This window comes from Carcharodon carcharias, chromosome 18 (assembly GCF_017639515.1).
Source record: "Carcharodon carcharias isolate sCarCar2 chromosome 18, sCarCar2.pri, whole genome shotgun sequence".
NCBI lineage: Eukaryota > Metazoa > Chordata > Chondrichthyes > Lamniformes > Lamnidae > Carcharodon > Carcharodon carcharias.
Window position 1 is genome coordinate 69,076,492 of NC_054484.1, and position 13,499 is coordinate 69,089,990.

The window sequence follows — 13,499 nt, forward strand, 5'->3', positions numbered from 1 at the left end:
ATTTATGTTCAAAAGCATTATTGCTGTTACTATTTAGGAATGAGGCAAAGATAACACCGTTTTGAAAGATTTTTTGCAACATGTTGAATCATTCTGAAATAATTATTGGCTCAGGGTTTCCTAAACGATATCTCTGCAAATCTACCAACGTCATATTTAAGTGCTTCTTTTTCTGATCCCCTAAAATATCCTTTCCAATTTTAGTTGTGTAACAATCCAGATGCAAATTCCATTCTACTTCACTTCGCCACATCACACTTCTCCATTGCCATTAAACAGCTGCTTAGACGACAGGATTACTCAGCCAGGTAAGAATATAATGGGGAAACTTTAGGCAATGGCACACAATTCGGTTGCAATGTTTTCTATTTTATGGTTTGTTTGTAATAGTTCTAATTTTCTTCATATTTATTTAGTATTAATTTTGTTCTTGGTAAAATTAAAACCAAAAAATGCGATTCTCCACTTCCACACAATCCAATTTAAGAGAAAGCTAGTATATTATAGGAGGAAGATGTTGATGGGGTGAGACGAAGGGGAGGAGGAGACGCCTGCGGATTAAACAGCCGCCAGTTGAGCCGAATGGTTTGTTTCTGGGATTGTAAATAGTGTAAATACTTCCCTGCATAAATGTGTTTATGCATCATTCACAATTCTAAACCCGTCGGCTTTGTCGCCTCTTTTCCACTTCCATCAATAGAAGCGGAAATGAGAAACTGCACCAATTTGATCATTCCAGTTCGCGCGAAGGTGCTGCTCCAATACAAAAACAGAATTACCTGGAAAAACTCAGCAGGTCTGGCAGCATCGGCGGAGAAGAAAAGAGTTGACGTTTCGAGTCCTCATGACCCTTCGACAGAACTTGAGTTCGAGTCCAGGAAAGAGCTGAAATATAAGCTGGTTTAAGGTGTGTGTGTGGGGGGCGGAGAGATAGAGAGATAGAGAGGTGGAGGGGGTTGGTGTGGTTGTAGCGACAAACAAGCAGTGATAGTCGAAGTTCTCAAGTTCTGTCGAAGGGTCATGAGGACTCGAAACGTCAACTCTTTTCTTCTCCGCCGATGCTGCCAGACCTGCTGAGTTTTTCCAGGTAATTCTGTTTTTGTTTTGGATTTCCAGCATCCGCAGTTTTTTTGTTTTTATCTTGGTGCTGCTCCAATGTTTGGTTTCATTCCTGAAGCTGGCTTCTCCTCAGAGTGGTGCCTCTCTGTGGAGACGCTGCGTTTGGGCTCATTGCGGAGCTGACGTAGTAGGAGTTGCTCATTGGTCCGGTGACGCAGCGCCGCCGCCGAATGACTTGAGTGCTGCAGTCTCCTGGCGCTGGGAGGAGGAGGCACAGCAGAGGCACTGGAGCGTAAACGCATAGATTATTATGGCATCGCGGCGAATGGAGACTAAACCGGTGATAACGTGTCTCAAAACACTCCTCATCATCTACAGCTTCGTTTTCTGGGTAAGGGTGATAGATTATTTCCTATTTTTAGCTCCGAAATAGAAGCGACAAAAAAAATTGTTTTGTTTTGCGGACGTGTGCTTGGTACAAAAAAAAGCTAAGATTGAAAAGCGAGAATACTGAAGCCGCTTCTTTGCTTCTCCAGATTTAACCCCTCGCCCCCTTTTATTTGTATGTTGGCCAGATTTACGAAATCTCAGATAGGCAAGTGCCACGATTAGAAACTCAGCCCTGTTTTTGTGATATGGGAATGTCTTTGATCCTGACGCACTGGTTGCTGTGTGATGCGCGAGAGTACTGCAGCAAACATGAAAGATCATCAGTCTCACACAGAACCTCCCCCCTCCCCTCCCCCCCGCCAAGTTTGTTTGCTCAGTTCAAATTATTCGTTCACTGAGTAAATCTATCATTTTTAAATACTTATTGTGTGAATTAATGATTTCACTGCTAGCGCGTCAGCCCCATGAGAACATCCAAAACAACTTCGTCTTCGCATTCCGTTAGGTTTATTTTTCCTCATCTTTAGGTACAAATAGACATTCTACGGTTCAAACATTTAATTATACAATCCACCTCTCTTTAAATAAAGCACTAGCGACACAAATATTGCCGCATTGTTGAATTATTTCCTTGTACTTTTTTAAACAAACGCTGTCGTGAAATAATTCAGTCAACATTTCACACACTGTCTTATTATTCGACTGCAGTGTTTTCCACCTGCATGTTACATTTGTAGGTAGGTTTTATTCAACCAGAAATAATTGTTTTTTTATATATATTTGCTTCATTTCCCCAACAATTTTTACTACTGGTGTAACACTTTCTTCATTGGTAGGGATTTATCGTGATCTGACTGAAAAGCCAGAGAACCGAGTTTAATTTTAGGTTCAGACCTGAATAAACCAATAGTGACAAACCAGTAAATGTTATGTATAAAATGTTGCAATTATATTTAAAACCTGTAATGTCGGAGTTATGCCTGCCTGGGTATGGGAAATTAACAATGTGGTCCCATGCTTAATGAATGTTTTACTTTCAGCTATGTAAAAGCGTAATGTTTACAGCAAGTCGATTAACAGTTAATGCCTGGTTGTAAATTCATGACAGTCTAGTAATCCAATTTTATTCTATGATTTGGCTGGTCGTTTCACTCAGCACAGAATTCATTGTTTACATATGTGGCAGTTGAAAATACCCATGAAAGGATCGCAGCAGTGAAAGGTATTTTTGATTTCAAGCAAATCTGTATTTAGGATTCTGCTGTTAAATGTGCCTCTAGAATAAAAGGGCTACAGATATTTCTCCACTTGTGTAAAACATTGCTGTAAATTGTCAATGGACAGAATTATAAGTGTTCAGCCCTTCACATTTACAACAACATCCTTCATTTATATAACGCCTTTAACATTGTAAGACATCCCAAGGCACTTCACAAGAACATTATCAAACAAGATTTGACCCTGAGCCACATAAGGAGATATCAGGGCAAATGACCAAAATCTTGGTCAAAGAGGTTTAAAGAATGTCTTTAAAGAAGGAGAGTGAGAAGTAGAGAGACAGAAAAGTTTAGGGAAGGAATTCTAGAAATTAGAGGCTAGATAGGTGCAGCAATGAAAGCTGGGAATGCACTAGTGGCTAGAACTGGAGGAGCACAAATATCTCGTAGGGTTGTAGGACTAGGGGAAGTTACAGAGATAGGGAAGGATGAGGCCACAGATGGATTTGCAGACAAGGATGAGGGCTTTAACATTGAGGCTTTGCTAGACTAGGGGCCAATGTAGGTCAGCAAGCACAGGGTTGATGGACCTATTGCAAACTCGGATATAGGCAGCAGAGTTTTGGATGAGCTCAAGTTTACAAATGGTGTAAGGTGGTCGGCCAGCAAGGAGAGCATTGGAATAGCAGGCCTACAGGCAACACAGTCTTTGCTAGTTTCAGCAGCAGATGAGCGGGCACAGGATTGGAGGATGGATGACGCTATTGAAGTGAAGTGGGCTATCTTGGTGATGGAGTAGATATGGGGTTGGAAGCTCAACTTAGAGTCAAATAGGATGCCAAGGTAAGATAAAACCTATAATTTATCCTGCATTGCTGAAATTGTCTATCCTAGCAATATTCACTCGTAACCTCTTTGACCAAGCTTTTGGTAATCTTTCCTAATATCTCCATTGCTGGCTCGATGTCAGTTTTTTCTCTGATTACGCTGTGAAGTTCCTTGGGAGGTTTTACTACAGCGCATTACAAATACTATATAGATGCAAATTGTTGTTGCATTGTTGATACACTTCATCAAGTAGGCCTTTATCACAATTTACAATTGTTTGCTTTCTTCTCCAAAACTGGATACCTTTTATTCATTGCAGTGTTTAGAATTAGGAAGGGTTAACAGGCAGAGTACCCTCAATTTTCGTTGTGGTAGCTTTGCATTCACAGTAAATGCATAATAATGGCTGTTGTATAATGTTTTCTGTCATTCATCAAGACCATGAAAATATAGGGACTAGGACATTACCACCTCTTTTTAATGATGAGATTGGTTTGAAGTATTTATTGAACTCGTTACCTGATCAGCCTGCTTAAGAATGTTGCAGGCTTATTTCCGTTACCTCCTCAATTACAAAAGCTAAAATAAAGTATAAATGGTTTATGAAAAGAAGTGGCTATAATTTAACCAAGTAGGAAAAAATTCAATCAATGCTTTTCTGTTGTAATAGGTCTTGGAAATTATTAGATGCAATGAGAAGCAGGTTTGGCTTCCTTATTTGTTTAACTATTTCATAAATGACCATGCATTACTTTAATAGCTTTAAATAGCATTTTCACATAAGAGTGTAAACCTTCAGATCTGCTTTACAGGTTTCCAAGTACAGCACTCTAAATCTTACAAATTAATTTCACATCTAGGCAAGGAGAATGTTTGGCTCTGAGCTGAGGAAATTAAATTCCTAAGATTACCATCACCTTATTATAAAATCATTAATTATTTAGTTCAAAGACAAAATGTTGTCTTAAATATATAACAGATTTGCCCCTCCTCTGCCATTTCAGTTATACCATTCTGTAGAGTACATGAGAGAAAGCATATAACCTGTGCCGTATATAAATCAGTGGACGATATGGGGTAGATTTTCTGCTTTGAGCATAATTGACAACCCAGGCACAAACAGTGCTAGTTTTCCAAATTGATTTTAATGATTCAATCCCTGTTCAAACTCAGTTACAAAATCACAAACATAAAATCATCTGTCAGCCAGCACAATCAGGCAACATGATAAAATGTTCTTCCTTGGATTAAAAAATATTCCTTGATGTATTTAGTCTGCAACATGTTACTGCCCTTTATTAATAAAGCTGAAATTGATTTGCCACAAAAATAAGCATTATTAATAAGAATGTTTAGCTACGTCCTGTGAGTGGCCTGATTATAAATAACTAAAAACTCACTTTAAAAAACTATATAAAGCCATTTATTAGTTTTATTGGTGTACAATTGGCAGTTTCTTCCTCAATTAAATATTTTTTCATGTTTAAAATCTTTAAAAAGGTGGATATTCATGCTCTTGAGTCTAAAAGAGGCTTAATTTTAAGAACCTCCTAGAAGTCTTGATAATGTGTTGTTGTAATATTCATCCTGCTCAGTATGAATCAGAGCAACAATAACAATTAAACTGTCATATTAATACATGGTTACCATAGCCAGCTCTGATGTGTCACTCAGAATTTTTGTTCCCACAAATTGGGGCACTGATGTTGCATAACTGTTATTGGATAGCAAGAGTTCTATTATCTTCTGTCAAGAGGTGCTTCTACTAAATGTCCAATTATTATCTCCAGTGAAAACCTTCTTTGCCCACCTCCTCCAGGAATCCAGAGGTTCTGATCTGGTAGAATGCTGGGCTTTTTTTTAGTTTTAAATGGTAACTTTATTGTTTAAAAAAATAACCTCAAAACACATTTGAATCATGCCCAAAAAATAAACTGCATGATGCATCCTTCTCTTATTACTTGAGAACTTCCAACTGAACAGAACTTTGTGGGAGTGACGGCCCTGTGCCTGTACTTGTACAACCATGTAGGAAAGTCAACAAATGATGTTAGTCATTTATCAAGGCCAGGATCATACTGTGCAGGTAAATGAAGAAGCATAATAAGTAGAATCCTAGTTTAATCATCGCCTCCTTCATGGGAGTCTTGAGCTGTCCGCGATTGTGAATCTCGATTGGCTCATAGACTCCCACATTACCAGAGGGGACTGCCAAGTACCTGTAAAGATCCAGGCTGCTATTGGCAGATTGAGCAGAAATATGAACCAGTGCATGGTGACGAACATCAGCACAGTAACAACTCCTAGCGCTACCAGCTCGGGCAGTATCCACTTATTCATTTTGGAGCAACATGCTCGGGCATTTATATACTCACGTTCTAAATCCAACAGGGTGATAATAAAATAAACCACCATGAAAGTCAAGCTACATCACTCAACCAACGACACGATAAAAAACAATGCCCCCATCTTCACTTGGGCTCTAGTATGATCGTATTTTGTAACTCCTAAATAGTGAATTGTATTACCCAATTAGTGGAAGTAGCATGATGATTATTTTGATTGGAGATGTGGCCGCTTAGTGGGTGGGACCAATTTCCAGCACAATATTTTTTAAGCTATTTCTAAAAATCGCAGAAACTTGATTTGTCCTAAGGGAACTTCAGCTTGAAATTCCTCACATTTTCTTTTTTGGTTTGGCCAATTTTGGGCAAAGCTTAGCGAAAATCCTATCCCATTTACAAAAAGAGTTAATTAGCATCGTTTAAACAAATTTAAGCATCTAGCATTTGCACCAATTGAGTCTGCCAGATGGATGAATGAACTGCATTTTTTAAAAGGCTTCTTTAACTTAAGTGTATATTTTATATATAGAGGGCAAAAACCTATAATGTAAAAATCTACACATTAAAGTGTCTTAGTGGAATAGACACCAATAGAAATTATTTGAAGGCATCTAAGATTAAGACACTTAAACGGGATATACCTTAAGAGTTATATTGTTGAAATGAATGGAGCTGCTGACTTTCTTCCTTCCTCCTTCCTTCCTTCATAGCTACATTTGGCGTATACATACAATATGGAATGTAATCTAAGAATGTTCAGAAATTACAGTGGGGAGTTTCCTGACTTATTTTGGTGTTAAGAAGGTGGCCAAATTATAAAGCAAGCAACGCTGGCAGTATAACGGTGTAATACAGTATTGTCCAGACAGGAACAAGGCCTAGAGCTAATTTTCCACGTTTAGTTAAGCAGGATAATTTGAAGTAGCACTGCAAATATTTTTCCCTCATGCACTTTGTGTATGATCAATGATGTTTCCCCTGAAAGCTCAGTCTAAGGCCTAATAGGTAAATGCCTTGACCAACATAATATTAAATCATAGAAGCCCAAAGAGTCCAGGATTGATTTTCCCAGTTTGTGCTGAGTTAGTTGATCTCAAGCTGGCAAACAATTATTACAGTAGCTGGAAAGTGTGTGAGGGTAACTCCTAGCTATTCTCACACACCTCTCAGCAACCAGCATCACTAGTGGAGATCTGGCAGGTCATCTGTATTTCCTTTAGGTCAGGAATAGATCAAAGCAGATCAAAAGAGTGGTGTAAAAAGGAGATATCTGAAGAAAACTGCACTATATGGTGACTGAACTTCCCCCTCCCCCACATTTATTAATACAGCAGAATAATTATTCAAAATGCTGCTATCTTCTGAAATACTTCCATTTATACTAAAGGCAGTTTCAAATCATGAACCATCAGTTATGTGGAAAATGTGGTTATTGTAGCCCCAACAGTAGCTGGGCTACCCTTTTTGTGCAATGTTCCCTGCCTCGGTTGCTGAACAGGGACTGGTTATAGAACTTGAATTAAGATCCCAATATGGCAGGTTGTGCAACTGAATTATGTAACTCTGATAATTTGCAGGCTGGCAGCAGGGGAAAAAGATATTAGTGAGAGCTGTTGTGAAAAACAAACTGGTTTACTAAAGACCTGTAGAAAGGGAACCTTCCCAGTTTAACCTACATGTGACTCCATTTCTAAAGTACATAGTTGACTCTGAAGCCGCCAGTAATCTGTTGATTTGTAAAACAACTGCAATGGTGTTCAAAGTGCATCACCTGCTTAGGACAACTAGGATTGGATGGGCAGTAATGGGCACATCCCAAGAATAAGTCAACAAAAAGTTTTAAAGCAAAACAATAGCAAGTAAGCTTTCATGTGCTGTATTATTATTATCTTTACCCTATTTTTTACTATGTTTCCTTCTTCTTGTCTTTAACAGCTTATGGAAACTCCAAGTTGAATTTTGAGGTGCTATTGAAGGGCAGGGGTGGCTGAGTCAGCAACAGTAATGTATTTTTTTAACTGCAAAGGATTCAGATGTAGAGCTGACACCTCTAATTTGTGGTCAGCACTCCAATGTAAAGCCAGGGTGGCTCTGAACCAATTTAAACACCAGTTTGCTGGAGTTTATTTATAAAACCGATATTAGATTTGAATAAATAGTACATCCATCCAGGAACTCACTGCAAGTTTGGGACTGAGCTGTCTCGGAAGTCATCTGAATAGTTTATATTGTTTTATTTTTGCAAGAATGTTTGCACTGTTTGCTTCAGGGTAAAATCTCCTATTGTAACATTCTGATCCATTATTTAATTGGTGTCTTAAAATATCATGGGCATGCAGATGGTGGTGTGAGAATTTGTAACCTTGTTGGTAAACCTGGCAAAGAACTTTGAGTGGCATTTTATTTATTGTCTATTTATTTGTCTCTTTCAATCTGATTTTATTCTACAGTAATATCATCTTTTTTCTGCTAGGACTAGCCTCCAATATCTAGTGATTAATTTCATCTCACCTAAATGTAAGTCATTTATTAGCTCTTGCTAAATATGGGTCACACGTGGAAAACCAAATTGGTTAAGTGATCATCAAAGTTACAAAAAAATTGGTAAATGTGATTTTCCACAACATAAAATTGCATGAATCAAGTTAGCTAAGAGTCCAAGGGCGGAATTTTACACTAGCGGGATTTTATGGTCCCGCCAAAGTCAATGGACTTTTGAACAGTTCGCTGCATTTTATGGGCTGAATTGTCCCATTGGCAATTTGGGACAGGACCCACTTGCCGACGGGAAAATGACACAGGATGACGTGGGGAGGAAACCCCGATTTCATCCTGGTCCATTTAAATATTGAGGAAGGCAAGCGGACAGTGAAATCAGCTGTCCGCCCGCCAACCTGTCAATGGCCAATTAAGGCCATTGACAGGATAATTAAGGTAGTTAAATGGCCTGCCCGGCCAACTTTAAGGTTGGCGGGCAGGCCAGGAGCCCCAGGGGACTTCTGATAATATATGAACCTCATCCACTGGCGGGATGAGTTTCATGTCCATTTTTAAAAACTTTAATAAAGTTTATGTGCTTCTTGTTAACATGTCCCATATCCTGTGACATTGTCACATGAGGGGGACATGTTAATAAATTTTATATTTTACTATTTTAAAAGTATTTTAGAATGTCAGTAATCTCCCTGAGACAGCACTTAGTCTCAGGGAGCAGTGTGCTTTCTCGTGCGCATGCGAGAAAGAGCGCACTTTGACAGCTGGGGATTCCCTCCCCCTCCCCGCATAGGAAGCGCATAGCGCTTCCCGTCGGGCAGGCCGCTGGGCAGGCCTTAATTGGCCCGCCCACTCAAAATGGCAGGGGGCCCTGGTTCGGCTGCCCACCCGCCGCCAAGGCGGTGGGGCCTGCCTGCCAACCAAGGGCAAAATTCTGCCCTATGGCTCTGCCCCCTGCCATGACAGGGCTGTAAAATTCTGCCCAAAGAAACTATTGACCAACCAATTTTTACTGAAAATTTGCTATATTACTTAACCATAAAGATTTTCCTTCCTTCTTTCATTCCTCTCCCTTATCTTCTTTGTGTTGGCTTCGCTAGGAACGCCTCCACATGTAGCAAGAGTAATGGATATGCAATAGTGGAGTTTGGATAGGTTAACTGGACAAATATTCTTAGAATTTGCCACATTAATATCTAAATATCTATTGTTGACGTAATATATAGTGCAGGAGTTGACAACTTGACATTAAAATAAACTTATACATTTTTAAAAAAATTGTTAAATTTATATTTCACTACATAAGAACTTAAGAAATAGGAGCAGAAGTAGGTCATTTGGCCCCTCAAACCTGCTCCACCATTCAGTAAGATCTTGGCTGATCTGCCCCAGGCCTCAACTCCTCTTTCATGCCAGCTCCTCATAGTCCTCAACTCCCCGATATTTCAAAAATCTATCGACTTCCTCTTTAAATACTTTCAGTGATCTAGGCTCCACACCTCTCTGAGGTAGCAAATTCCAAACATTTATTACCATTTGAGAGAAGAATTTCCTTCACATCTTAGTTTTAAATGAGTGTCCCCTTATTCTGTAACTATGTCCCCTAGTTCGAGATTCCCCATTAGTGGAGACATCTTCTCAACATCTACCTTGTCAAGCCCCCTCAGAATCTTGTACCTTTCAATAAAATCACCCCTCATTTTTCTAAACTCCAATGAATAAACCTGTTTAGCCATTCTTGATGAGCCAACCCTGTCATCTCAGGAATCAGCCTATCACTGAATCTCTTTTGAACTGCGTCCAATGCCAGTATATCCTTTCTTAAATACCGGGACCAAAACTGTACACAGTATTCCAGGTGTGGCCTCACCAACACCCTATACAGTTATTACAAGACTTCCTTATTTTTAAACTCCAACCTCCTAGCAATATAGGCCAAAATTCCATTTACCTTCTTAATTACTAGCTGCATCTGGATGCTAACTTTTAGGGCTGAATTTTCCCCCTGTCGTGGGGGGAGGTTGATGCGCGTGGTGAGGCTAAGTGCAGCCTCAGGGAGATCGCCTCTACTTTCAAAAATATTAAAAATAGAAAAAGAAATTCCCTTATATGTCCCCTCATGTGACAATGTCACATGAGTTGGGACATGTTCATAATTTCCAAGAAAACATTATTAAAACTTTTAAAACCCTACATGAAGCTTCATCCCGCCTGTTGATGAGGTTTCATGTTTTTTCTACTTCCTGCCGGGGCTCCTGGCCTGCCCACCAACCTTAAGGTTGGACAGGCGGGTCTACTAATTACTTTAATTGATCTGTCAATGACCTCAATTGGCCATTGACAGGTTGGCGGGCGCACAGCTGATTTTGCTGCACCCCCGCCTTCCTGAAATTTTAAATGGGGCGTGGTGGCGTCGGGAGTTCTGCCTGATGTCACCGCGCATCATTTTACACGTTGGCGAGCGGGCCCTGCCCCTGCTCGCCGACTCGTAAAATTCTGCCCTAAGTGTTTCATGCATAAGAACACCCAGATCCCACTGTGCTGCACTTTTTTGGAGACTCTCTCCATTTAAATAATAGTTTACATTTTGGTTTTTCCTACCAAAAAGTGCATGACCTTACACTTTCCTACTTTAAACTCTATCTGCCAAGTTTTTGTCCACTCACTCAACCTATCTATATCCCCTTGCAAATTCTTTATGTCCTCATCACAACATGCCCTTGTATCATCAGCAAATTTGGATATATTACACTCTGCCCACTCCTCCAAGTCATTAATATAGATAGTAAATAATTGAGGCCCTAGGACTGTTCCTTGTGGCACTCCACTAGTTACGTCTTTCCAATCTGAAAAAGAACCGTTAATCCCAACTCTGTCCTCTGTGTATTAACCAATCCTCAATCCATGCTAATACATTACCCCCAATACCGTGAGCTCTTACCTTGTGCAATAACCTTTTATGTGGCACCTTATCGAATGCCTTCTGGAAATCCAAATATACAACTTCTACCAGTTCCCCTTTATCAATTCTGCTTGTTATATACTCAAAGAACTCTAGCAAATTTGTCAAACATGATTTCCCTTTCACAAAACCATGTTGACTCTGTTTGATTCTGTTATGCTTTTCTAAATGCCCTGCTATTTCTTCCTTAATAATGGACTCTAGTGTTTTCCCAGTGACAGATGTTAGGCTGACTGACCCATAGTTTCTTGCTTTTTGTCTCCTTCCCTTCTTGAACAGAGGCGTCACATTAGCAGTTTCTCAATCCCTTGGGACCCTCCTGGAATCCAATGAGTTCTGGAATATTTTGACCAATGCCTCCACTATATCTGCAGCCACTTTCTTTAAAACCCTTGGATGCAGTCCATCAGGTCCTGGCAACTTGTCTGCCTTTGGCCCCCATCAGTTTTGCAAATACTTTGTCCCTCATGATAGAGACCGTTACAGGATCTTTCCTCCCAATATTTCCTTGCTTATCTGATATCTTTGGAATGTTTATAGTGTCCTCCACCATGAAGACCGAAACAAAATATTGGTTTAAATTATTTGTCATTTCCCTGTTCCCCATTTTCGATTCTCCAGTCACATCCTCCAAGGGCCCCATGCTCACTTTAGCTACTCTCTTTTTATGTACCCGTAGAAGCTATTGCTGTTTGTTCTTATATTTCTTGCCAATTTACTTTCATAATCAATTTTCTCCCTTTTTGTTAGCTTTTTAGTCATCCGCTGCCGGTTCCAAAAAATTCCCAATCCTCTGGCCTATCATTAGTTTTCACCGCTTCGTATGCCTTAGTTTTTGGTTGGATAATTTCCTTGACTGCCTTTGTTAACCACGGGTGGTTTATCCTTCTCATCAAGTCCTTCTTTTTGACCGGGATAAATTTTTGCATAGCTTTATGAAATATCTGCTTAAATGTCCGCCACTGCTCATCCATTGACCTTCCCCTTAGTCTATTTTCCCTTTAGACGATTCTTTCTTCATACCTCTGTAATTTCCCTTATTTAAGTTGAGGACACTGGCTTGAGATCCGAGTTGCTCGCCCTCAAGCTGAATTTGAAATTCTACCATGTTGTGATCGCTACCCCCCTACAGGATCCTTAACTACGAGATCTCTTATTAATCCAACCTCATTATATATTGCTTGATATAAAATAGCCTGTTTCCAAGTAAGTTCTGTAACGTATTGCTTTAAGAAACAATCCCTGATGCACTCTACAAATTCATCTTCCATTTTACCCCTGCCAATCTGATTTGTCCAGTCAATATGCAAATTAAAATCACCCATGACAATTGTAGCACCTTTCTTACATGCCTCATTATTTCCTGATTTATATTTTGTCCTACAGTGAAGCAACTCTTTGGGGGCCTATAGACGACTCCTACCCATGACTTCTTCCCCTTGCTATTCCTAATTTCCACCCAAACTGATTCCACATCACGATCTATTGCACCTACTTCAATACTCACCATCACACTGATACCTTCCTTTATTAACAAAGCTACCCCACCTACTTTTCCTTCTTGCCTATTTTTCCGGAATGTTGAATACCCTTGAATATTGAGTTCCCAATCTTGGTCATCCTGCAACCATGTTTCTGTAATAGTTATCAAGTCATATCAATTTATTTCTATTTGTGCTGTCAACTCATCTGCCTTGTTACAAATGCTGCATACATTCAGATAAAGAGCCTTAAGCTTTGACTTTTTATCATTATTACTCATTCTGGCTCTAATTTCTGTTGCATTCTTCTGTTTATATTTTCTGCCCCTTCCTGTCACACTTTGATTATTGTTTGCCTCTTTACTACCCTGCACCTCTGCTCTCCCACTTATTTTTGATTTTCTAAACTTCCCTTCAATTGAACCCTCCCCTGACTAATTAGTTTAAAGCCCTGTCTACAACCCTAGTTATACAATTCGCCAGGACACTGGTTCCAGCATGGTTCAAATGAAGTCTGTCCCAACGGAACAGCTCTCTCCTTCCCCATTACTGGTGCCAGTGCCCCATGAACCGGAACCCATTTTTTCCACACCAATCATTGAGCCAAGCATTGACTTCTCTCTAATTTTATTTACCCTATGCCAATTTGCAGGTAACTCAGGTAGTAATCCGAAGATTATTACCTTTGTGGTTCTGCTTTTTAATTTAGCCCCGAGCTCTTTCC

The 13,499-nt window shown here is 39.7% G+C and overlaps 1 protein-coding gene and 1 pseudogene across 1 annotated transcript in view; one reads left to right on the forward strand and one right to left on the reverse strand.

Annotated features, from left to right (window-relative positions):
* Positions 1-1,281: 1,281 nt before the first annotated feature.
* The window catches only part of tspan7b (tetraspanin 7b), a 124,901-nt gene continuing 112,683 nt past the window's right edge, over positions 1,282-13,499 (forward strand). The window contains exon 1 of the mRNA XM_041211976.1: positions 1,282-1,450. Coding sequence (XP_041067910.1) covers positions 1,370-1,450 — 81 coding nt within the window. The 5' untranslated portion in view covers positions 1,282-1,369. The remainder of the gene's footprint in view (positions 1,451-13,499) is intronic.
* LOC121290924 lies at positions 5,545-5,963 on the reverse strand (annotated as a pseudogene).